At 41.7% G+C, this 26550-nt stretch overlaps 1 protein-coding gene across 11 annotated transcripts in view; it reads left to right on the forward strand.

The window, feature by feature from the left end:
- Nucleotides 1-26550, forward strand: part of HECTD4 (HECT domain E3 ubiquitin protein ligase 4) — a 184725-nt gene that overhangs the window by 87007 nt on the left and 71168 nt on the right. For 5 of the 11 annotated variants that reach the window (XR_014302557.1, XM_082698252.1, XM_082698254.1 and 2 more), the window contains exons 10-28: nt 1766-1879; nt 2597-2737; nt 7671-7903; nt 8280-8425; nt 9810-9880; nt 10582-10687; nt 11282-11402; nt 12087-12215; nt 14142-14266; nt 15741-15894; nt 16409-16509; nt 18333-18531; nt 20655-20801; nt 21911-22015; nt 23107-23270; nt 23847-24080; nt 25099-25291; nt 25709-25813; nt 26296-26384. Coding sequence is in view for 10 of the 11 variants with exons in the window: in XM_082698252.1 (XP_082554378.1) it covers nt 1766-1879; nt 2597-2737; nt 7671-7903; nt 8280-8425; nt 9810-9880; nt 10582-10687; nt 11282-11402; nt 12087-12215; nt 14142-14266; nt 15741-15894; nt 16409-16509; nt 18333-18531; nt 20655-20801; nt 21911-22015; nt 23107-23270; nt 23847-24080; nt 25099-25291; nt 25709-25813; nt 26296-26384 (2677 nt within the window). In the remaining variant the exon portion in view is untranslated. The remainder of the gene's footprint in view (nt 1-1765; nt 1880-2596; nt 2738-7670; nt 7904-8279; nt 8426-9809; nt 9881-10581; nt 10688-11281; nt 11403-12086; nt 12216-14141; nt 14267-15740; nt 15895-16408; nt 16510-18332; nt 18532-20654; nt 20802-21910; nt 22016-23106; nt 23271-23846; nt 24081-25098; nt 25292-25708; nt 25814-26295; nt 26385-26550) is intronic. The other 6 variants (XM_082698256.1, XM_082698261.1, XM_082698255.1 and 3 more) reach the window with 3 other exon arrangements.

The following is a 26550-nucleotide window of genomic DNA, read 5'->3' on the forward strand; positions in this document are numbered from 1 at the left end:
TTATTTGACAGAGGGAGAGATCACAAGTAGGCAGAGAGGCAGGCAGAGAGAGAGGAGGAAGCAGGCTCCCTGCGGAGCAGAGAGCCCCATTCGGGGCTCGATCCCAGGATGCTGGGATTGTGACCTGAGCCAAAGGCAGAGGCTTTAACCCACTGAGCCACCCAGGAACCCCTGAAAGATTTTGTTTTATGTATTTGTCAGAAAGAGCACAAGCAGGGTTAGCAGGAGGCAGAGGGAGAAGCACACTTCCACTGAGCAAGGAGCATGACGTGGGACTTGATCCCAGGACAAGCAGGGAGCCCGATGCAGGGCTCGACCCCAGGACTCTGGGATCAAGACCTGAGCCGAAGGCAGAGGCTTAACCAACTGAGCCACCCAGGTGTCCTGAAAGTACAGTTTCTTTTTCTTTTTTCTTTGTTTTATTTTTTAAGATTTTATTTATTTCTTGGACAGGGACACAGCGAGAGAGGGAACACAAGCAGGGAGAGTGGGAGAGGGAGAAACAGGCTCCCCGCCAAGCAGGGAGCCTGATGTGTGGCTCGATCCCAGGACCCTGGGATCATGACCTAAGCCAAAGGCAGATGCTCAACTGAGCTACCCAGGTGCCCCCAAAAGAACATTTTAGATGATAGCTTGGATCAGGCATGATGAGGATCTGAATTACAAGGGGGATGGGAATAAGAAAAAGGAACTTGAGAGATAGTGCTAGAATTTTATGTTAAAAGTGAGGAAGAAATAATAATAGTATGTTTGTGCTGGTGCAGGTCCTATAGAAATGTTTTAATTCATTTAATCTTCACAATAGCTATGTAGGGTAGGTACTTTTATTAGCTTCACTGTATACATGAGGAAACAGAGGTTCGTACATTTTCTGGGTCACACAGAAGAGGTCGACCTGGAATTCAAACCCAGAAGCCTAGAGCCCAGGTTTGACATCACTGACCTATCCTGTGTTAAGGGAAAAGGCCAAAGTGTCTCCAAGTTTTAGAGTTCATGCTTGGAGGGACAGCAACCTAGCTATGTTTGAGTTATGTTTGAGTTAGCTATGCTCAACCTTCATTGAGCAGCAACTATATATAAAGTGTTTCTCATAAATGGTATTACCTAGTGATGTTAGTGATCATGATTTCTCTTGCAATGAGTCTTGGTAATCTATATTGAAAATCTATGCAAAAGGTGCCATTTTATTTTTTTAAAAGATTTTATTTGAGAGAGCAATTGAGCACAGGGGGAGGGGCAGAGGGAGAGAGAATCTCAAGCAGACTGCTCACCGAGTGCAGAGCCCAGTGTAGGGTTCAGTCTCACATCCCTGAGATCATGACCTGAGCCGAAATCAAGAGTCGGGCACTTAACTGACTGAGCCACTCAGGCGCCCAACAAAAAGTTGCCATTTTTAAAACATTTTGAAAAATAAGGCTCACTATTTAATAGGGCATTTGTGATGGGTTGTTTGTGTGTGAGTGTTTAAGATTTATTTGAGAGAGCACACAGGCGGGCAGGGGGGAAAGGGCAGAGGGAGCAGAGCTCCCTGCTGAGAAGTGGGGCCAGACACAGGGCTTGATCCCACAACCGAAGTCGGGTACTTAACTGACTGAAGACCCTTTTTTGTGGTCTTACATTTGTGTTCTGTCTCCTCATTGTTACCACCAACAGATGACAAAAAAGGTGTGAATTTTATGAAGGTCTTAAGAGCCTTAAGTTTAAACTTTGAAAAGTAGACTGTCATCGTAAGCCTTATTAAACAGCTTAATATTTGTTTCCAAAGTCCTTGCTTCTAGCTTGGTGTATAATATTTCGGATGGTCAGTTCACAAGTCGTGCCGATCTCATAGATGCTGCTGGAAGCTCACTGGGGCGTGGTGCTCTTGTACCAGGATTGGGTAAGAAATGCCCACTTTTCCTTAGAAAATTCAATTTAAATTTAATTCTCCAAAAATCTTGCCAATTCCTTTTCCTTGTAAGAAAGAATTTTTTGATGCTGCTATTTAAGGATCAACATAAGAAACGGCTGTAGGTGACATTTCTCTGCATAAATTGCTATCGAGGATAGTGTCTTTCAGGTTGCATGATGATGCCCCTAACAAATTCTTCTCACAGCTCATGCTGTGAAGAGGTTTATTTCATTGCCCATGAGGCATTGGTGTGCTTCTTACTGTCAGGAAATGAACATTATGTACTATACTAGATTTTCTCTTTGCCTTGGCTCCTGGGAAGCTCAGATTTAAATCTTGGGCTCAGTTACTAAGGCTTCTACTATGTGTTAATGATCATTAGTTCTGTTAATACCTGGGTTTTGGTTTAAACCACTTAAATCCTTTAAGGAATTAAAAGGATCACAAGTCAGTTACTAAGAACTGTGTATTCCACGAGTTCCATTCTGTTCCATTCTTATGAAGGAGTTAAGCAAAGTAGAGATGGAGTCCTGCCTTCTTGCTAAATCCCAACCTAATGCTTTGCCAGAAAAATATGTGGGACTCGGGATGCGGACTGTCAGCAGCAGAGAGAGTCGCCCTTCCGTTCTTTAGCAGTGCTTTGGAGAAATATGTATACGGGCTGAGGATGGTGTGGCAGTTGAGTTAAGTGTGCTTTTTCCGCAGGTGCCTGTTACGATACAGTGAACAACATGCTGTGGACGTGCTCGAATGATTATATTGATCAATGGTGCAATCCAGGGAACCAGGCCTTCCATTACGTCTGTCAGAGACTTGGAGTCAGCCACATCATCACTGAGCCCAAAGGTGAGGCACCCTTGTAGTCTCAGAGGAACAATTTTTCCCTCATGAAATAGAGAGCTCAGTAGTGTTAGGAAGTGGTAACAGCCCAGGCGACAACATGTGTCAACAGCTTTCCCTCTTTGAATGTGAAACCTGCATCTTTGTTGCCTGTTTTTTTTTTTTTTTATGATTTATTTATTTGAGGGAGAAAGCATGAGCAGGGGGAGGGGCAGAGGGAGAAGCAGACTCCCCACTGAGTAGGGAGCCTGATGTGGGGCTCGATCCCAGGACCCTGGCTGGTATCATGACCTGAGTTGAAGGCAGACGCTTAACCAACTGAGCCACGCAGGCACCCTGCTGGATTGTTTTATGATTAAATAAATAAATATGTAAATAAATAGAGAAAACTGTTATGTCACTCTAAAATTGCCAGAACTTTGGTGCAAAAGTTGATTCTTTATTTGTACTGGCCATGGGATTGTTGGCCATTTTAATGTTTTGCATTGATAACCTGTTTATATACAGATTTATAATTAGAAGTTTCTATAAAAGGATGTATGTGTTTCTTAATATTAAGTTACTATTAACTTAAAATCTCCTGGCTTCAAGGTCAGCTATAGTGGTTTAGAGGAGCAAATCCTCTCCCCATAAAGCAATGATAAAATGGACATGATTACCAAAAACAACTATTTCTAGCCTCTGGAAACTAACCAAGGGCATGCACCAAAATGAGAAGTGAATATTCTTAAAAACCACTGAACTTTGGGTAAAAACAGTGGAAGTCTGTGGTACTCTCAGCTGGGGATGCCCCTATCTCCCACCTTAACCTTGGTCAGTGCAATAATCCCACCAGCGTGGAGCAGATCGTGTAAACCAACGGCTTTGCTTCCAGAGGGGGCTAACCTGATCCGGAGCAATACATGGAAAAAACTCCAGCCCAGCAACAGTGTCAGTAACAGTACCAGTCTGAGTGGCAAACCAACAGAGAAGACTGGTGGCTTAGCTTGCCTGCGACTATGGTTGGGATTAGGGTGAGCAGAGAACCGGCAGACTAGCCGGAGAGTTACTCATGAGCTCTGGGTAGTGATTCCTGGGAAGGCAGGCTTTAAAAAAAAAAGTACACAGATGAAAGAAAGTAGCAAAGTAGAAACAATAACTGAAAAAAACCCAAACCAAACAGAAGTCAGTAGCTACACACTGTAGGTGAAACTCCGATGTTGGGTTTAGCAGATGAAAACTAAAGCAGCCTTTATATATGTATTGAAACATCTAAAGGAAGCCCTGTTGAAAAGATACAAGTATGATGACTATGACATTAAAAAAAAATTTTTTTTTTTCGACAAATAAATTTTTGAAAAAAGATCCAGTTGGAAATTCTGGATTTGAAAAGGTCAGGGATTGTAAAGAGTAGCTCAGCAGCAGATTTGAGATGGTGGGAGAAAAAGATCTGCGACATGGACATAGCTGGATAGAGTCATCCTGTTTGAAGAGCGAGAAAGAACACTCTTGGGGAGTACTGGTCACTATTTTGTAGAATGGCCTTCCGTTTGGGTTCATCTGATGTTTCCTCTCTCTCTCTCTCTCTTCTCTCTCTTTTTTTTTTAAGATTTTGAGAGGGAAAGAGAGCCTGAGGGAGGGGGAGGAGCAGAGGGAGAAACAGACCCTCCACTGAGGAGGGAGCCCAATTCGGAGCTCAGTCCCAGGACCCCAGGACCATGACCTGAGCCAAAGGCAGACAGACGCTTAACCAACTAAGTCAGCCAGGCACCCCTGATGTTTTCTCATTTTTGAACTGAGTCTTTAGAGTTTAGGGAAGAATACCGCAGAAGCAAAGTGCTTTTTTCATTACATCCTATCACAGGGTACTTGATACCAACATGATTTATTGAAATTGATCACTTCGGGGGCTGCTGGGTGACTCAGTTGGTTAAGCCACTGCCTTTGGCGCAGGTCTTGATCCTAGAGTCCTGGGATCGAGTCCCACATCGGGCTCCCTGCTCTGCATGGAGCCTGCTTCTCCCCCTCCCTCTGCCTCTCCCCCTGCTTGTGTTCTTCCTGCCAAATAAATAAGATCTTTAAAAAAAAAAAAAAATCGATCACTTGGTTTGGGGTACCTGGCTGACTCAGTCGGTGGAGCATGCAACTCTTGGCATTGGGGTTGTGAGTTTGAGCCCCACTTTGGTGTAGAGATTACTTAAAAATAAGATCTTAGGGCTGCCTGGGTGGCTCAGTTATTAAGCCTCTGCCTTTGGCTCAGGTCATGATCTCAGGGTCCTGGGATCAAGCCCTGCATCGGGCTCCCTGCTCAGCTGGAAGCCTGCTTCTTCCTCTCCCACTGCCCCTGCTTATCTTCCCTCTCTCACTGTGTCTCTGTCAAATAAATAAATAAAATCTTTAAAAATATAAAGAAATAAAAATAAAATCTTTAAAAAAAAATGATCACTTGGTTTAAATGTCAGCTTTCTTCACTGCAAATTTACTATTTTGCCCTTTCCAGCTAGAAGCCAGTCATTAAGTCCATGCTCATGCTTATGGGAAAGGGAATTAAGTTCCACCTCCAGGAAGGACAAGCATCAGAGAACTTGTATACATATGTTAATCACCACAGTAATTAATGTTTTGAGGGAGGTGATACTTGGAGGCTATGTAGTTATAAGATTTTTTATTCCTGAGTTTGGTAATTTGTGTGTCTCTAGAAATTTGTGCATTTCAACTACGTTTTCCTATTTGTTGATGTAAATTTCTCATACTATTTCCTTACAATTTTTAAAGGGTCAGTGGTAACTTCTCTACTTAAGTTCCTGATTTTGTTATATGTGCAGATTTACTAAAAATCGTTGAGTTGTGCACTTAGAATGGGTAGATTTTATCTTAAATTCTATCTTGATAAGGCTGTTGGGGGATAAAGAAACAGCAGGGGCGCCTGGGTGGCTCAGTCAGTGAGACGTCTGACTCTTGGTTTCAGCTCAGGTCATGCTCTTGGGTCCTGAGATTGAGTCCCATGTTGGGCTCTGCACTCAGCAGAGTGTCTGCTTGTCCTTCTCCATCTGCTCCTTCCCCTACATGCTTTCTCTCTGTCTCTCTCTCATAAGTATGTAATCTTTTTCAAGAAAGGCAAAAAGAGGGAAAAAGTCAATGATATATTAGTGCCTCCCTAATTATTCTCTCTAAGCTTCTTGCTTAATCTCTAGACATATTCACCTTCACTCAGAGGCCTAATTAGACATCTTCAGCCTGTTGAAAACAAACTGTTCTCCCCCTTCTCCAAATCTATACCTGCTGAATTCCCTCCGTGCTAGTGTAGGGATCACAGTCCCTCCATATGCTTAAGCCACAAAGGTAGAGTTCTCTAGGATTCTCTTTCTCTCACAACTCACATCCAAGACGGCCAATCCTGTCTGCTCTGATCCTCAAGATCTATCCCCAGTCCAACCCTTTGCCACCACCTGTGCTGCTACGACTGTCACCTCGGCGTCAGCGGCTTCAGCAGATGATCACGGTGGCCAAGCTCCCTGGTCTTCCTTCCTACTTCCTCCACGGTTGCACTCCTCTGGCCCCATACTCTTGTTTCTGCACAGTCTTCTGCAGTCTCCGTAGTCAGGTCTGTCCCTCCTCTGCTCAGACTCCTCCAGCGGCTTCCCATCTAACTCGGTATAAAAATCAAAGACCTCATTTATTTGGATATAGGTCCTAGAGGCTAGCTTTCAGAACGTCTTTGATGAGGATGAATAGTACTAATCTGATTTCTATTTTGAAAGCAAGGGCTTAAGACACAGAAGAGTGTGGAACCCAGCTTGGCCCTCCAGTCAACATATAATTGAAAAGTTCACTTTTGGCTGAGTTTACCTTCTCTTTGATTTTCTATGAGTTCCATGAGTCAAAGCTTCCAGGGCCCACAATCCTTTTGTAACCCAGGTTCCCCCCATGTAGGCCCACCTCTCCTAGATCACATGCTTTCCTGTTCCTTTGAGGTCATCATTTCAGCTGGTTTAAGGGGAAAAGCAGGTTTCGGGGTTTTGTTGTTTGGTTGGTTTTTTGAGGTTTTTTTGCATTTTGCCTATTTAAATTATTTTCACCTCTGTTCCCCGAATGCCCATGACCATCCATGGGATGTTTATTATTATGTAAGAGGATGCCCATGAACCCTCAAGGTTGAACTGATGGCTCTCTAGGTTGCGGTGACTAAATGAGATAAAAATGGTGAGGTACTGTGGGAGGAGATATTTGTGGACCTGGGGGTGGGGATGCAGTGGGGGTGGTGTTCTATCATTAGAAAAGCCATAGAAGATGGATTTGACTAGACTGATTCCAGTATGGGCTCTGAATAGAGACAGCCTAAATGCAAATCCCACCTCTACACTTAGTAACTGTGTGAACTAAGGTGAGTTATTTAACCTCTCTGACATTAATTTACTCCACTACAAAACAGGGCTAAAATAGTCTACGTTTATAACAGAGTTGTAATGTATGTAAAGCATCTATCCAGCCCATTGTCCAGCCTATAGAAAGGGCTCTCGCAGCGGTTAGTTACTTATGCTCTTTAAAAATGGGAATTCCCTGGGTGCCTGGGTGGCCCAGTGGGCTAAGCCTCTGCCTTTGGCTCAGGTCATGGTCTCAGGGTCCTGGGATCGAGCCCTGCATCAGGCTCTCAACTCAGCGGGGAGCCTGCTTCCCCCTCTCTCTCTGCCTGCCTCTATGCCTCCTTGTGATCTCTCTCTGTCAAATAAATAAAAAAGATCTTTAAAAAAAGATGGGGGGGGGATATTCCCTAGTGTGTTCATTTTCACCCCAGCACCCTGTGGCAGGGAAAAGGATTCTCCAGAAGTGGTGGAAGAGATGGGAACCAAGAAACTCCGTACTAGTGTGCATGTACCTTTTGTAAACCAGAGTTCTGTTCCCTTGGGGGACCACCCATGGACATATCTTTCTTCACTGAGTTTCTTTTTTCATTTTTTAGAAGAGGCTATAACCACGAATGAGGTTATAAACCAATTACTGCACCACGTTGGTGCGATGTGCATACACCAACTCAATCTTCTTGCCACCAACCCCAATCTTCCAATCACAAGTGTCTTGGGCAAGCAGCATCCAATTGAAGCACACCATCTGAGCAGTATTTGTGACATTATGGAGAAGGCCATGGTTAACGGAGATACCTGTATCATACGCTGTATTCTTGTTGTCTTTCAGGTAAATGCACTGTTTGGACAGAAGTAAGATAATAGAGAAAAAGAAACCCGAAATTTGGTTTTCAGCCAGCTAATTTCCACCATAAGAAAAGTTTAATAATATTCCTGTCTTACATGTTAATCACATTCTGATCCTGTAATTAGAAATGTAATCATATGCATTGCATTACGGTTAACGCAGGACTGGTGTAGGTAGCTCATTGCAATATGTAGAAAATATTTACTCTAATTATAACATTACACAATAGAGGAGATTGTGATTAAAAATCCACCTGGATATCTGTTCATAAGAATATCTACTATGTGCTTTTCTCATTGGGTTAATTTTATCCCTAGTAGAATTAACATTTTTAGATCTACCCCTTATGTTTCTGTAGGTGGTATTTAAATTTTTCTTCAGCCCACAAACCGAAAGGAATCGCGACATCATTCGACGGTCTGGACTGCTGCTTTGGCAGTTGCTGATGGCACCAAAAGACCAAATTTGCCCTGAAATTCAGAAGGAAGTATGTCTTGCCATCAGGTAATCGGCAAATGATTTTCTTCCTGGTTTTTGCGGACTGCTTCTCCTGTGCTGCATTGTCATCTTTCTGTAATTCGGTGGCATAGAAGTCGCTTACCCCGTCCCACAGTCAGGACCTCGTGCATAGGGAATAATTTAACTCAAGAGGGCTTGTGGCCCCACTCCCAGAGGCCCCAAGACATGTGTGTAACTGCATTCCTCATCTTGCCTTTAGAATTTTGAAAGGAAAAAAAAAAGCAAAGCCATTGAGAGGATATTTGGATGGTTTGCAAGTGGATGTTCCTGTCATTTGGGGAGGGTGTGTGGCAAGGTGGCAAAGGAGCAGATCCGGCAGCCAAGAGACCTGGGTTCTAGTCTTTCCATTGCCGCGTACTAGCTCGGCTCAAGGCTTCCATTTCCTCAGCTGTAAAGTGGGCATAAAAATAGCACTGAATTTAAGGATTTGTGAGATTTTAATAAGGTAAAGCCTGATGCAAAGTGCTCAGCAATGTTAGCATTTTAAATTCTATTTAAAACCTTGTTAGAGAAGATGGCAGAATTTGTGGACCATTTTCTATTTATTATCATTTAATCTTTTTTTTTTAATTATTTAACTTTTTTGTGAGTTTGCTGTAAACTCTTATCCAGGAAATATAGCCTTAATGTGACCAAGTATCATTTAGTGACCAAGTATAAAGAGAAAACTGAACGCTTGTTCTGGAAGAACTGTATGATAGGAGTGGGCAGATTGGGAGGGTACTTTTTTTCCTCTTCCATAATCGATTATGCTTTGGGTCTCTTTCTGTATTAAGTATTAAGGCAGTAATTTAAACCTGGTGTCATGAGGAAACTTCTGGGGGTAATGGGTATGTTCACTCCCTTGATTGTGGTGATGGTTTCCTGAGTCTCTGCATATGTCAAAACGTGTCATACTTAACACTTGAGAAATATGCAATTTATTGTATATCAAACCTCATTTAAAAAAAAACAACAATTCTAACACTACTTGCATTGCTTTCCATCTTGACTTTTTTGGAAAAGCTGTGATTTAGAAATACCACTTCTCACATGTGCTTTTGGTCACAATCTGGATCTATACCTGGCTCAACTACATTGACTTTTTATAGCTCAGTTCTCTTTAACCAGTTCCATATCCGGCCTCAGACACAGTCTTATTTTGGTAACTGGTAGATACGAGGAGAGAGAGCCTGTTTCTCATGGAGGTGAACGGGCTCTGTCGCGACAGCGTATTTTGGTTGAAACACTTTATTTTTGATGAAACTTCCCTCAGAGTTTTATGTAATCACACAGCCATCTTTAATGTAAATACAAATTAAAATATTTAGAGTTGGGATTTTCTAGGACATTTGTTGAAAAGTTTTTTTTGACTTTTCTGTCCTTTCAGCTCTGGCTTAAATATCTTATACCCCGGTGAAACCGAAATCAATAACTTACTGAAGCTGGTCTTAACGGAAGGTGAGAATTATCCTTGAATTCTCCTTGAACAACCATCCCTTTTTTTGTCCCTAAGGAAACCACTGGATATTAAGATAATATTTCTTTTCTTCATACCTGTTAGTATTCTTTTCAAAAATGTATCTGCACATATGCCAACACTTCCAACCAGACTGAGAGCAGAAACTGTGTTCTCTGTATCTTCAAGCTTTATAAACCTTTTTCTAACCACACTGCTTTGCAGAAGGTGCCTGATAGTAGATGTTTAATGCACATTAAAGATAATAACTTCTTGGGGTTTCCTAAGTCAGCTTGTTCCCTCCAAAACCCAACTTTTAAATAAATACAACAAATGCAAATATTTCATAAATATAATATTACATTTCTAATAATATATTTATTTAAATACAAATGTATTTAAATACACATGTATTTAAATAAATACAACAAAATTCACAGTGTCAGAGACACTCTGCATTTATAAGCAACATTAACTTAAAGAATTAGAAATCTAGAAGCTTTATGCTGTACACTTTGATCAGGACGTCCTGGTTTTAAAAAGCCTGATTGGTTGTGATGTTCTTGCTGCTGCCCTTCGTGTGAGTACATGTGCCTGGCGCCCCTACATGGTCACCGTCTGCTCCTTTCAAAATTTGTTTTAATAGCGTCCGTTTTCTAAGTGTAATCACCAGGGTCATTTACGGAGCTTTCTTCTGTGTCAGGAGAGAGAAACAGTGGCCTCTCCCAGCTGCGGGATGTGATTCTAACCAATTTAGCCGAACAGCTTCAAAACAACCGATTTGGCAGCGAGGAAGACGAGCATTACAGGTGATCCCAGTTATGCTGTTGACTGCTCGCCTTCTCTGTGTTTTTCCCAGTAATTAATTTGCATTTAAATGTGTTTGATCAATGTTAGTTCCCTGTAATATCTGATATGATAATTAACATGTTAAGTCAAAATCACAGATCAATCGAAAGCTAATAAATCCCACACTTGCCCTAAGAAACGATGATAGCATTTTTCAGTTGTATCACCAGAATAACTTAGGCCTGCAGAAAGGTTCTCAGTGGAAATAAGAGATGGAGCTTATTTGAAAATCTCGGTGGAGGGTGCCATCCAAAACCCTGTGCCGTGAGAGAGGGTAGGGGTGTGTTGAGAGCTAGGAAGGGGAGGGAGGTGTTGGGTTTTCTTTGCTGTTTACAAAATACTTGGACTGGGTGCTTGGGTACCATTTTGTTTCAGTAAGTTTGATCTAGAGGACACACCTAGCTGTTAGCATCATTACTGAGTGGGATGATTTACCTACAGAACCAGTTAATTTTGTGTCTTCTATTTGTCATCTCATACCAACTGTATACAATTTATCCTTTTATTATTAAACCACCGGTATCTTATTGTTGCATTTTTCCTGCATTTTAAAGACTAAATGATGAACTTTTACACTACATCCTGAAGATCGTTGTTCGGGAATCCTGTATCTTAATCACCAAGTGCCAAACCGTCTCTAAAGAGGATTTTCAAAAACTCCTTTCAACCGTGCCTGTAAGTAACACTGTGTTTCATGAAGGCAGAATTGTATCATGTGTCCCCGTTTTCATGTTACCATATTGAGGTGTGTATGTACACACTGCCGTAACACACACGCTGTCCAAGGCGGCCTTAGTTGATGAAAGTCAGTGGGTGACTGTTTCTCCTGGAAATAGAGAGCTGTACGAATCCACTTGGGATACTTTCTCTAAAGACTTTATTCCTCCTGCTTAAATGTCTTGGTGCGGTGAATTGTTTGAGTTTGGATGTTTTGGGTTTGTTTAAAATAGGATTTCCCCTCCTGTTAATTTTTACTATAGCATTGTTTTCTAAAGCATCACTGTTGCACAGATGGGAAAGAACCGAGAAATTCTCTTAAGGGTTTGGGTAGACTGACTCTTCTCTGGTGGAGATGCATGAGAGGGGAAGAGGGTGGGAGGAAAAATTATTAAGAGGGAAGAATTCAAGTAAGTATCTGTGACGAGTGTGAATTTTGTAGCAGAAGGCAAAAAGCTACAGTAAATTTTGTCAAGTGACGTATCAAAAACCATGTGGAAATAGTCACCTGAGAAACTAACCTGGTCTGTTTTCTGTACTTTCTCTTTTGCTTCCCTTGTCCAAATCTTCTAAACACATGAGGATCACATGACCCCTTTCAGTAGGGTGTAGATCATCTAAATGCTCTTGTTTGTATTAAAGGCTGCATCCTCCTGCCTGCGCTATCTGATGGCAGTTCAGAACCACCTTCTCAGTAACACTATTTTGATTAAACCCGATGAGAATGATGACAGTGACAACTCCTTGCAGGGAGAGACATTGAAGGTACAGGTAAACACCAAGCTTTCTTCTAACGATGCTTTCTACCCTGTGTGTAAAAGCACAGCTTAATTGGCTAAATCTCTGTGTATTACGATGTCAGATTTCACCATGTGGCTTATATTTTTGTGAGACGTAATAGTAGGTCACTCATTTCATAGGTTTTTATGTCATTGCACAGTGGTTACCATATTTGTGACACTCTCATAGTGTGTCCTCCATGTGCTCCTGTCAATCTTTTTGTGCCTTGTTTATTTTCATCTTTTTTAAAGAATACAAAATATGGCACTTACAAGTGATCTGCACATCTGAAATTTATGGGTATGTGGATAAAATAAATCTGGGTGCATAACATTTGAAATAATTTTGACACCGTGGCTGGTTTGATATTCTCTCGATTCAAATAACTTCAAAAAGGTGATAATTTTCTCGCAACCTTTATATCGAATAATTTCTAAACCTACAGTTTTTTTTATTCTCTGTAATTATTTTTATGTTGGCTTCTGTGTAAACTCAATAATTTGTTCCCACATGGCAATTTATAGCAGTCCAGAGATTTTTTTATAGCCGTGGATGTTATCATTTTGACAGATGCCGGAGGCTGTTACTTGCATTGTTCTTCAGAATTTCTTCTTTGTGAGAGAGTAAGAGAAATCAATAAGAACTTGATTCCTCTTTAAAGTGTTGACTAAAACACACTGAAAAATTAACTAAGGAAGCCGAAAAGCTGAAAGCTGTTACAGTTGCCCTTTTCTTACTCCTTTACACACGCACGTGTACTATGAAACCCTTATACTTGCTAGTTCCTGTGAATGAGTTGATCTTATTATGGAGTCAGTTTTTAAATAGGCAAAAATGCATGAATTGATTATTTCAAATGCTGATACTATTGATTAACTTCTCTTGCCTTAGTTTCCTAATCAGCGAAGAGGGGCAGTAGGTCTCCCTCGTAAGGCTCTGGGAGGGTCAGAGAGGAGGCGCGTGAAACGCCCCCGCTGTGCCGCTGTCAGCTCCCGGCAGCTGATAGGATCCACGGAACCTAAACCGTGGTTTCGCCTGTCCATTCAGAATTCCTTTTCTCTTAAATAATAAAAACATCTTAATAATTCCAAGAAAGGCCCCAGGAAAGTCCAGTAATGAAACCCAGTGTTTTCTCTTTGAAAGGCTAAATTCCCTAAGTTCTTTGTTAGCGCATGGAGAGAAGTACTAGTGGTAAAAGCAGAAGAGGCTGAGTTGTCCAGTATTTCTGGGAAAAATTAGGTAAAACTCCTTTTACCTAAAGGGTTAGGTTGGTCGCATTTTTAAAAAATAGAAAATAATCGTAAACTAAATATTTCTATGATTTTTAACTAGTACTTCATAACACATTATTTAGTATTTGGTTGCCCACGAACTCACTAATAGTTTTTTTTTTAAATGTTTGATAGCCTAGAACTGCCTGCTACTTTAACTGAATTTTGAACTTGCCTGCTTTCAAGTGTAATGGTTTAAAACATGAAGTAAAAAGGTCACTTGTACTGTTTCGGAATGTTGTGTTTTGTCTCATTTTATTCACCGCCTATACATGCGCCTTTTACTGTTCTGTTTTTCTCTTTAGCTATCCTCATAACCACCCAAGGCCATCTTCCACCTGGACAGCTTCTGGGCTGGCCACCGGGAGCTCTCTTGTGCTGGAGGGGATGGGAGAAATGCCTTTTCTCCCAGGGACCCGGTGTGCTCCCCGTGAAATACTGCGTATTTCTGTCAGCACTCCAGACCTTAGCCTCCCAAATCAAATTGCTACTTGCCATCCGAGCGGAATTTCCTGCTTTGGGCTTATTCTGGCCACCTCATTATTTAATTTGGAAATGCATCATTAAATACATCATTTCATGTTGTCATTGTGAGTGTACACTCATCACAGAGCTTAAAAATAATATTATGATATTTTCTACCTAGGAGCTAAAGGTCAGTATTTTGGCTCTTGCCACCCAAATCCTGACTGGATGTGATGAAGTGTTGGAAATGCTACAGCAGGTCACAACTGCCCTCATAAATAGTGACCTAGCTGACCGTGAGCAGAGGTGAGGAACTGGCTCGTGAGCTGTGACCTGCTGCCCTTCAGGAGCAGAATTTGCTTATGAAAGCAAAGTCATTTAGAACATCAAACGTTCATTTAATAGAGCGGGATTTTTGTGAGAAGAGGTTGAAACGGCAAGTGTTTCAGTGCCAACTGCAGCGGAACTCTGTAGTGGTGCATTTAGGGGAGATTGGACTAACAGCCGTGGTCTAAGAGGGCAGCGAGGGTGCGGTGCACAGCCTCATGGCTGACATTTGGGTCCGCCAAATCATCGCTCCCAAACTGGCCTTGCTTCAGTTATCTGGCCCAGCACCGTGTGCCCTGGCTTCCCCCATGATGAAGACTTTAGAGAGGCAGAGATGACTTCGTAATACGGGAAATTAACTGCCATGCAAAAGATGCGCTGACGTGATGTCTTAAGATTTTACTGTAATTTTACTGCAAATACAGGAGTGACCTACCTAGAGGGTAATCTTCTCTTTCCCAGTAATAAAGCTCTTTCTTAGTCCTCCCCATTACAATGTCAGCTATGGTTTACTGTTACATCCGTGCTTATTGATGGATCAGATGCTGGTCCGAAACAACCCTACAGTGTGGTTTTTCTTCCTGTAGGCCTGTCTGTCCCCATGTCCCCGTTTCTTACCCATTCCCAGAGAGTAGGTGGCCAGATTGGAATTGGGGACAGTATAGCCCAGATAGGCATCGCACTGGAGTTTGTTAACACACAGTGGAGCCCACTCTGCTGGCACACGGTGCAGATTTGTCTAGTGGGGGAGGGACAGTCTCGAGAGCCTGAGAGATGTGAGGTTTGCTTCTTGTTCCAATCCCAGTATCCTAAGTAGCATCGGAGAATTTACATAACCCTCATTTTTTTTTTTTTTTTGAGTGAGTCACATACCTTAATTCTTCTAGCAGAGGATTGGGATATTAAGAATGTGATTTTAGGTAATCATTTTACAGTGTAGACATATGTCAGATAATTATGTTATACACCTTAAATTTATACAGCCTTATATCTCAATTATATCTCAATAAAATGGGAGGAGGTCACGAGATTTTAAAAACAAATGGAAAATCTGTGTTGTAGCCGGTTTCTTTCTCCTGTGTCAGAGACTGTGTAGCACAGCCCCCTATGGCACCACAGCCAAAGGGAACTTTGCATGTGGTAACTACCTAGAGTAGCCATTTGTATTTTAGAAGCCAATCATAAAGTGGTTCAGAGGTGCTGTGAAATGCACCGTGTAAGCTTTTGTAGCAAAACCACAGGTTGAAGGTGAAACGGCTTACTAGATGTCTGTCGTCTCCCTCTCCCTCCACGGTGGAAGGTGGGACATTTGTGGACTGAATTGCTACAGCTGTAAGTGCTCAAGCAATTCACAGAAATGCAGTTTAAGAGAATTTGTTGGAGAAAGATGATGGTTGTCTCGCCATGTGATTAGGAATTGCTTAAGCTATGTGTTTTCTTGAACCTTTTATAGGTTAAAAGGCTTGGAACAAGTTACTAAGGCTACTATGCTTGGTCACCTTCTTCCAGTGCTACTGACTTCGCTGATGCATCCAAATTTACAGACTCTGACCATGGCCGACGCCCTGATGCCTCAGCTAGTGCAGTTGGTCCTCTATACCAGCCAGGTAGGACCCTCCGTGTGCCAAAGCGAGCGGCTCTTTGGCCGACCCACTTGACATTGCAGCCGCGGGCGTTTATTGAAGGCCGAGTAGACATCACCATGTCTGTCAGAAGCCAAGGGGAATAATAGTGGAATGAGGAAAAATATCGTGTCCTAGAAATACACTGAAATATTAAGGGAAAACACGTCTGTTTGAATTACTTACTGTAGTCTCACAGTAAGTACGGACTGCCGGGCCGCTGTGAAAATGCTGAGCTACGATGCTGCTGAGATTTTCCCATCCTGCTCCGTCTCCTGAGTCCTTGCCGGCTGCTGGGGACTGATAGAAAGGATACGTGCCATTCCAGCATGGAATGAAATGGTGTTAAGTGGTCTGAGTAGCAAAGCGTTTCTTCGTGAAGGAGGGCAGACAAGGGTTGTAAAAAGATGACTAAAGTGAGAATTCTAAATATGGCTCAGTACCATGCAGGTACCTGACAGTAAGCGCTTTAAGACATGATGATGGTTTTGTGTTTCAGACGGCTTTGCTGCTTAAAACCCAGTGTCCAGTTTTTGCCGAGGTGGGCTGTTCCCCATGTGGTGCATCAGACCAGAAGGGCAGGCTGTTCCCCGATGAGAGGTGAAAGATGCTGCTTCCTTGCAGGAACCCCTGCCTTGTTTTCTTCTGGTGAAAGCCTGGTTCTCCTTTTACAACATTGATTTTTAGCAAGGATTATGTAACTGGGGAAAAAAAAAAAGAGAGAGAGAGACTCTAGGGTCAAGGTTTTGCAGATAATTATAGAATTGCTTTGTAGACTTCTAGGACCAGGTTAGAGTAAATTCCCCACAGATCAAGAGATTAGAGATTGATAGATTCTCATGTACCATAGATGGAGATGTTAAATATTACAACTTTGGCAAATAGTTTGACAGTTGCTTACAAAGTTTAACATATACCTACCACATGACCTAGCTCTTCCACTTCTGGGTACTCACACAAGAGAGAAGAAAGCATAGGTTCTTACAAAGACTTGTATGAAGGCTCAGAACAGCCTTAGTTAGAGTAGCCCAAGACAAGAAACAACCCAGTGTCTATTGGCAGGTGAGTGGATAAACGAATTGCAATATATCCGTATGATGGAGTCCTACTCCATAAGAAAAGGGAGTGGACAGTTGATACACACAACAGGAGTGGATTTCAGAATCCTTACACTGAGTGGAAGAAACCAGATTTCCCCCGCCACAAGTACATACAAGTACATACTGTATGATTCCATTTATGTGAAACTCCAGAAGATACAAACTAATTTCTAGTGATAGAAAGCAAAAAGTGATTGCCTCGATTACCAGGAAGGAGGAGGAAACTTCATTTGTATATACATATGTGCAGTTTCTTACATGTCGATTGTATCTTAAAGCTGTCTTTAAAAACACTGATAGATAGGAACGATTTTTCTGTTTCTCTAGAGCAGGGAGCTATGCAGCCGAGGTTCGCGCAGTGACTAAACTTTGTGACTTTGTTGTCCAGAAGCCCCCGCCACAGCTGCATGCTGTTAACTGATACAACCATCAGTGTGGCTGGTGTGATCTAGAACTGAAGTTTCTTTTTTTTTTTTTTTAAGATTTTATTTATTTATTTGACAGAGATCACAAGTAGGCAGAGAGGCAGGCAGAGAGAGAGGAGGAAGCAGGCTCCCTGCTGAGCAGAGAGCGGATGTGGGGCTCGATCCCAAGACCCTGGGATCATGACCCGAGCTGAAGGCAGAGGCTTTAACCCACTGAGCCACCCAGGCGCCCCTAGAACTGAAGTTTCAATTGTATTTAATTCAGATGCAGTTTAAATGGCCACAGTTGACTAAGTGGCCACCATGTTGGCTAGGGCAGAGCTGAAAGAAGAGCGTTCATTCCACGACAGCTAAGTGTTGGTTGTAGGCGTTTGTATGCCGCAGCCTTGGGCTGTGAAGTCCTTGAAAGTTTAATTACAGTAGATAAGAGGACTTGGAAGGCGCTTTTCCTAGTAAAAATTACAGTAAAAAGCAGGCACATAGATTCATGGAGTCTTCAACAATCAACCTTGGGATACCAACAAAAGGGACCTTGATAGGGCAGGATACTAATCCCATGGGATTTGGAAAGTGACAAATCTTGTAGCATCTTTTTTTTTTTTTCCTGAGTAACTTGAAATGAGAGCTGGTGAGGTCCTTTCCTGGATACGAATTGTGCTTTCCTTCTTGAAAAGAGGGGAAAAATGCGAATATGTTGTCTAACAACAAAAAGGAAAAAGAGCCTTAAATATAGGAGTTTTGTAAATGTTTCTGATTGCCACTGATACCAAGCATTTACAATCCAAAAGGATTTGGAAAATAAAGTGACATATAAATCTTTTATGTTTGACTGCATGTATGTCTCCTTTTTCCTCTCCATGCTGCTAAGCTAAATCCCTTTCTCTTTGTCTGGTTTTAGGATGCTGGAAGAGAAAGAAGAGCCAGGCTTTCTCACTGGTTTAAAGATTCCTGCTCCATGGGCTGCTGGAAAGACTGTGGAGACAGTCCACCCTGTCAGAGACAACTATAAATTTAAAGAAACTGTCCACATCCCAGGAGCTCGCTGCCTGTACCTTAGATTCGACAGCAGATGCTCTTCCCAGTATGACTATGACAAAGTAAGCAAGACTGGCTTAGTACTGGCTCCACCTCCAATAAGCTGATTTCTTAGATGCTTCTTATTTTTCTTTGCTCCTGGTCACCATTCTTGACTTATTTCTGTCTGCAGATGTCTCTTTGGAGAACTTTCTTAAGATATGCCTTGAAGGGTAGTGGGTGGGGAATGAAAGAACCAGCACTCTGTGCTCCAAGAAATGTATTTTCATGACACGTTGAAAGTGTACTTCTGTAACCTTTCAAAAGTTTAGATCTGAGTCGGAGAAAGTTTTCCTTACTGCTTACTTAGTCCCTTCTTTCTATGCTTGGAATTCCTGTAGACAGGTGATGTCCATTATCTAGAAAGTTTTTACTACCCATTTCTGGGGCTTCATGTATTCTTTGGGATTAAGTGCACTTTTAGAAGTTTCAGATGTACTAGGATCTATTTTATTTTTATTTAAATTATTTTTTCATTGTTGTCAGCACCTCTAGGCCCATGTAGATTTTGAGAAAGAATAGTTTCCAACCTAGTGACTTAATAATTTTAAATGAAAGGAAACATTTGAGGGGTTGTAGGTTGTGGTTGGTTGTTTTTTTTTTGTTTTTTTTTTTTTCTGTTTATATTGTTGCATTTCAAACTGCCATGTTGTACTTAGGAGGAAAGGTGAATGAACTTGTGACACATAACCTTGTACGAGAACAGCTGAAGGATTATCAAATAGCCTTGTACATATACAGGACTACTTTTATGTAGATTGTTGTTAGCTATCTGTCATCTCTGTGAACTGTGTAAGGGCAGAGATCTGAAATCCCATCCAGGAAGATTAGTAAGTGAAAAATAAAGAACTTCTTAACAGTATATACTCTGAGAAGGTGAAACATATTACTCAACAAATTATAGAATCCTCTTTCCCATCATCTTTTAGGACAGGGAAGACTCCCAGGTATCTAGAGGGGTTTAAGGTTTGCTTCAAAAATCACTTTAGCTGGAGGCAAGGGAATTTAGAAAACGGTCTTTGGTAGGCCTTTCAGAGAATAAATCTCCTGCCATCAGCCTGTCCCTGATCGCACTTAATAGCTCCTGTCATCAGCTACCCCCATTTCCTATATTAAAGTGCTATGACTGTTTAAAATAGAAATGGAGAGATGGGCATATCAGTCGGTGTCATTTTGTTTCTCCTTTAAAAACCAGTCATTTGCATCTTCTGACGCATGCTAGCCAGCACCTGCCATGCGTGCCAGTGTTCAATGTGCAGGTACAGGGAGACGTACTCCACAGATAAAAGTAACATTTACCTTTCCAGTGGTCCCTGGTTGGGGTCAGCAAAGATCTGACAGGGTAAGAGAGCACACCATGATACATGTCAAGGGTTAGAAGCATAGCTTCTGGATCCACACTGAGCTCTCTTGTGCGGTCAGAGGTGGTCAGAGCGCATGTTCAAAGACAGATTTGGAACTTACAGAACCCAGAGCCTCTTTCTTCCAGTGGAAGTATTTGAATGCCAAATGACGTCTAAATGTTTCTCTTGCATATTAGAAAGTTGGTTAATTGGATTTAAATGAATAACCTTTATTGAAGAAAAATATTGACACGCGAAAGCTGACCCAAGAAGCAGCAGCCCCCTTTCTGGCCTAAATTTGTGTCATTTTCTTTTTATACCATTAAGCAACATTCTAAAGATATATGGCTTGTTTTCAATTTGTTGCATTTTTAAAAATCCTCATTCATTGACTTTTTGGTTTTTGTGTATGTGTGTGTGTTTTATTTGTTTTGCCTTTATTTTTTTGTGTTAGATACAGCCATCTTTCCATCTGTATTTGCTCACTTTATCAATTTGGGGGAGGACTTAAAGGGGCAAACTGTACCTGTTATTAATGAATTAAATGTCATGACTTAGCATTAAAATAACTACTTAAAACATATATGTATAATAGCCAAATAGAACTATGTTAATGTGAGGTCCCCCAAGCAATATTTGGCAATATTTTGTTGTACCCAAACTAGTATCAGTTGTACCTTAAAAATCAGGGAATATTAGCTCTATAATAATGACACCAGTGCCTGGTTATAAATGTGTTTTTAAACAAACATTTTTTTGCAGCCTTTTTATTTGTAGATGTTGTTTTTGTTTTTCTTTTACAGTCTAACAGTATATTTTCTGTTTTGAAGTTGGTGATATATGCGGGGCCTAACACAAACAGTAGGAAGGTTGCTGAGTATGGAGGCAACACACTGGGATATGGCAGCCGTAGTGTCTTAGGAACTGGCTGGCCCAAAGACTTGGTGAAGGTATGGTATCCAGTCAGATCCACTTCCTAGAAAAGAAAAATGAATCCTCATTCCCTCTGGGCCCGAGTATTAACTCCAATTCCAGAAAAAAAAAAAAAAGGAATTGTCCATGGGTGCTTTTGTTGAGATGGGGCTATCTTGCCAGGCCTGGAAACTCGACTACCTCATTCAGAATGACCATTCTTTGACTTTCAGGGCCTCGGACCCCTGTCCACTCCGGAGCTAGGATCTGTTCTCCAGGGACTGAGTGCTCACAGCATTTCCCTCCCTGTGCATTAAATGGCCCGCTAGTTCTTCCAGCCTGCTTCTTCTCTGCCCTCTCCTGTGATGGGTATTCTAGAACACAGGGCCATTGCAGTTTAAAAAAGTGGAATCAATGTTTTCACAAAATGAGTTTGGGCCTTTGGAGCAGTACTAATGATCCATTCTCAAATTGCTTTGTAATCTGGGCCCTGGAATAATAACATATCTACCTAGAATATGATTATGAACTGAGATGCCCACTAAAACCTGAAAACTGCTCCGATGTCCGTTCTTGGAGCCTTGATCTCAAATGCATTACGTACCCTCTTTAATTCAGTCACAGACAACAAGTTATGTCCAGGCGTCTAGATTGGATGTATCCAAACCCACATCAGCACGACACTTGTAATCATTGTTTCATTTCCTACACTGTGTTTCTTACTCGTGGTGTTGGTTCTGTAAAACAGAGCAAGGTCTTCCAGCACTCTGTGTTCTTGAAGATACAGGACGTTTGCCTACCGTACCAGCACGAGTGAGGTGGTGAAGTGGGCAGGGGGAGGGCAGAGAGAGTAGAAGCCTGAGGGATTTATTTAAATTATGCTCAAGATTTACTCTTTACTCTGATCCTGCTGTTGGGCAGTCATGGCCCATTTCACAGATGCCCCATCCCCAAACCTACCTCGTCAGGAGAGACACCCAAGAGCTTGGTGTCCAGATGAGAGGGGATAGAATTTGAGTCAAGTGATTGAGAAAAGGAGTAAAATATTGCAGTGGTCCTTTTGAAAGTAAATCTCTGAAATTCATTGCTCTCTTGAAAATCATGTGTCTTGTTTTTAAAGTGTATTTTCCCCCCCTTAAATTTTAAGGTGGAAGGAGATACAGTCACCTTCTCCTTTGAAATGAGAAGTGGCCGTGAACACAACACTCCCGATAAAGCTATGTGGGGCTTTGCTTGCACAGTTCGCGCTCAGGTACTTGAATCTAACCACTGCTGTGGGCATAATGTACTTTCTCCTGTGTGCCTTGGTTACATACATCATATTTGCCCTGGAAATAGGGCAGAATATGAGCTGCGGTTTCATCCATCTCTTCCATTTGGCATTCCTAGACTATCATAAGTAGTAGTCTCGTGGAATAAAACTAGCTGTGACCTAAAATTCATTTGGCAGCGCAGACAGAATCCATTGCTAGGGGCTCCGTCTTCAAAGCCTGGAGAGGTGATCTGCCTCCAGCATCTTTCCGTAGGGCGAAGAAGACTCAAACACCTAGTGGAAGCAAGCACTGGGATTCTGGGTTTTTCGAATAGTGGGATCAGATTTTCATTCTATTCTCAAAGGCTCATCTTGCTAGTCTAGGTCTGTCTCTGCTTAATTACCCACATTATATGCTGTATATGGGTTTAGTCTACTCCTTTTAGTGGTGCCAAATAGTTACTTCCCCCAGCAATCTACATAAATTCTTTTCCCTTGGGGGGCGGGCATGAGTGGTAGTTCTTCTAACCCCTTGAGTTGCCTGATTTGTGAAGCTTATTCTAGACTTGGAGATTGCTCGAGTTTAGCCAGCCTAACACACACTAGAGTGGAACCGTCTGCTAGAATGAAAGCTCCGTGAGGGCAGGAATCTTTTTATCTGCTGTGTCTCAAGCACCTAGAATGATATGCTCAGATGTTTGTTGAATGAATTTAGTATAAGGGATTCACAGCATCTTGGTTCGAGCTCAGGATGGAGGTGACAAAACAAAACCATGACTTACACCCGGATAGGCACGGCAGAGAGGAATCCAGCCAAAGAATCTTGCATGAGATTTGTGCTGTCTCTAATATGGAGTCTTACCAGCTCTTCTCTCTCCAGAATTGTGTTGAGACTTCACTCTGTGGTCATTGCCCCCTGCCACCATCTTTCTCCTCATGGTGTTGGGGACAGTCCCTGTGTCCCATAGCAGTGACACACGCTGCTGCTCTGTGAGCCCCTGTGGTCAGGGACATCACAGCGTGGTGCAGCCCGGTGCAGGAGCTCCGCTGTGTACACTGACCCGTGTGGTTTGCCCCTGTCTGCGTTGTAGGAGTCGTCGGAGGATGTGTCGGGAGGCTTGCCCTTTCTGGTAGACCTGGCTTTAGGTCTGTCTGTGTTAGCTTGTTCCATGTTGAGAATCCTGTACAATGGACCAGAAATTACCAAAGAAGAAGAAGCCTGTCAGGAGCTATTGCGGTCCAAACTTTTACAAAGGTAAAAGGCTCAGCTAGGGCTAGTTTTGCTCACAAAGGAAAAAGGACTTCGCGTGGAAAACTACTTCTAGTCCATTTCCCTGCTCATTGTGCAGACTGCCTGACAATCCCATGGGTGTCATTGTCATTAAGAAAGAAGGTGAAAATTATACCAAAGTGCCTTCTGGCCCTTACTTGACTGAATTTGAAATTACAGCCTTGAATGCATAAGCTTTTCTCCAACCCACATGTTGTATAATTAAATTAGAGGATCCCCATAAGGTTGAGTAGATGAATGATAAAGCAAACCTATCAAAATGTTTATTCTAGAATCTAGGAGGTGGGTATCTGGACATTACCCATGAGATGCTTTCAACTTTTCTGTATATTTAAAATTTTTCATAATAAAACGTTGGGGAGGAGGTAGATTCCCAAAGATGTGGTTTCGTACAATGTTCATGTTCCTTTAGCCTCTGGAGAATGTTTGATGAATGCTTAACACGTCATGTGATCCTTCATAGGTTTGATGTATCTGCAAGCTTTAAGTAGCTTTCCAGGTGGAAGAGGAAATGACAGAGCCTCTTTTCTGTCTGTTCAGGTGCCAGTGGCAGGTGGAGGCCAATGGCGTGATCTCTCCTGCCCTTACTCCAAGTCCGTCTCCACTGCCACTGACCATCGAGGAAGACAGAGAATTCACCTACCCCTCTGACGTCCTCGTGCCTCCTGTTGGAAACTACTTTGACCTGCCCCGGATCAGGCTTCCTCCAGGAATCATGATAAAGCTCAGGGAAATTTCTGGGCGTGCTAGACCTCAATTCAGACCAAGTATAAAGTACGTTTCTAAATAGTGTGTTATTTTCCCCCTTGGAAAAAAAAAAGTTTAAACCATGGAAGGGGGTAAATTTCTTCTCCTTCTAATGAACCTTTAATTTTTTTTTGAACCTTTAATTTTATATTTACTTAATGAACACTAACCATAGTACCACCCTTCCCCAACCCCACCCCAGGTGACATTCCATGCCATTGGGTCCCAAGGTGTGGGTCCCCAGTCAGCAGCACTAGCATCACGTGGGCCCCTGTTTGCTCTTGGGCCCCGTCGTACACCTGTGGGATCAGAACCTCTGAGGATGGGGTCCAGTAATTAAGGTTTTGATAGGTTTTCCGTAGGATTCTGAAGCATGCTAAAGTTTGACAAGTTCTAGATTTTTCTCAGGTGGTTTGACTGTCTACTTGTAGTCCTCAACTTTTGGTTTCCTTAGTCCAGGGAGAGATGGTGAGGGGTCTTTAATCTGGAATGGGAGGTCTTGCACTTACAAATGGCTTTGTGGTATTCTTGTTTAAAGTCTGTTTGGTAGCCTCTGCCCTGTCTTCTGAGGCATGATTGGCCATTTCAGAGAGAAAAAAATTTAAGGATAGTTGAAATTTAAAGTGAAAAATACGGAAACGCGATTCCTTTTCAGCCCAACATCCGTATGTATGAAATACCACAAGACAAGATGTTGTGTAAAATTAATTAGTACATAAACGGCTCCAAAGATCTTTTGTTAGTCTTAGACCTCTTCCAGCTTTAATATGACTGTAGCTCAAAATATAAAATTAAAGACAATGGGGTCTCTTTAAGTTTGGTTTTCACTTTATCAGCTGATGTCAGTTTTGTCAGTTAAACATTAAATTATTGCCAACTTGGTATGAAAGCCATCATAATGTTCATGCTTATTTATTGTAATAAAGAAGTTGTGGTGAATATTTAATATATTTACATCAAAGCCTACACTCTTGAGTGTATTGAGTACAGGATTAGTAATTCGAGAGCCTGGCATCTATCTGACTAGTTTCTGTTGTAACCATAGAGAAGTGATTCAGCCAGATGTGATGGAGGAAATGGTGGTATCCTGTGTTATTAAGCACTTGAACTTGGTTGATGCTCTGCAGTCCCTAATAAATTTCCAGTATCAAGAAGAACATGCTGAAGAATACGACTTACTGTGTAAAATTATGGGAGAGACCTTCAAGAAACTCAATGCCATGGAGAGACAGCTGCAGGTAAGTGAAGGCCAGAGTGTTTAGACTTCTCTCACACATTAATCTCTCACATTAAATTTCTTTCCTAGAAATTTAATGAAGTTTAAAAAATGACCTGAAAGGGCGCTTGGGTGGCTCAGTCGTTAGGCATATTTGCCTTCATCTCAAGTTGTGATCCCAGGGTCCCGGGATCAAGCCCCGCACTGGACTCCCTGCTCAGTGGGAAGCCTGCTTCTCCCTCTCCCACTCCCCCTGCTTGTGTTCCCTCTCTCACTGTCTCTCTCTCAAATAAATAAATAAAAATCTTTAAAAAAAAGAGTATCATTTAAAAAAGTGTTTTAAAAAGTTAGGACTAAAATTTCCAAATTCACAGAGTGTACTTGTTTTTATTTTACATCTCTTCTCACATTGTTTTATTTTTTTAATATAATCTATCAGAGTGTTGCAGAATTGGAGCAGAAATGGCAAAGCGAGGTTGATGATGCCATGCAGGGAAAGCTGGAGAACAACATGCCTTTCTTCTATGATTACCATTTCAATGAGGTGAGCAAGTTGTGTGATTTATCACTGGGGCACTGGTATTTATAGTGCAAAGGCGTGTGTGGGACGAGGGAAGGAAACCAAATAGTGTTACCTGTTAAAATGTTTCCCACGCCAAAATGTACCCATTCTTTACAAAGGTTAAATAACATTGATTAGATCAACATATCAACAGTACAAATACAAATTGTTAGTTGTTTTTAACTGATTGATAGTTTTACCATCATCATAATTTGCTTGCAAGCTTTAGGAAATGAAGAGCAGTTATAAGCACTGAAGAAGTCTCCAGAAAGTACTCGATGCCATTTATAATCATTAAAATATCAAAGAATAACTTACAGATGTGCTTTGGCATAGAAATGTGGACCAGAGGTCGTGTATTGTTCCCCCCCCCCCCGAAATTCTCTGTTCCTTTTGACATGAACAGTAAAACTCACTTTTTGCAGATCCTGCCTACCATCTTTTCTTGATTTTTCCTTCTTTAGAACAAAATGAAAGAACTAGAACTTTTGTGTTCAATGAAAGAAGTCTCCTTTGATGGAAATGATCTTGAAAACATGGTCCTGTCACTGAGGTTAGTGATGTTAATAACTGTGTAAAGCTGATTTACTGCCTTGATGCTTAAGACAAGATGTGAAGATTTTTAAAAATCGTATGCATTCACTAAATATTTGAGTTGGAACTCATTTGTAAACTTGGAAATTTTTATTTCGGCCTTCAAAAGTTAGCATACAGGCAAC

Source organism: Mustela nivalis (assembly GCF_964662115.1).
Source record: "Mustela nivalis genome assembly, chromosome: 14".
Taxonomy (NCBI): Eukaryota; Metazoa; Chordata; class Mammalia; order Carnivora; family Mustelidae; genus Mustela; species Mustela nivalis.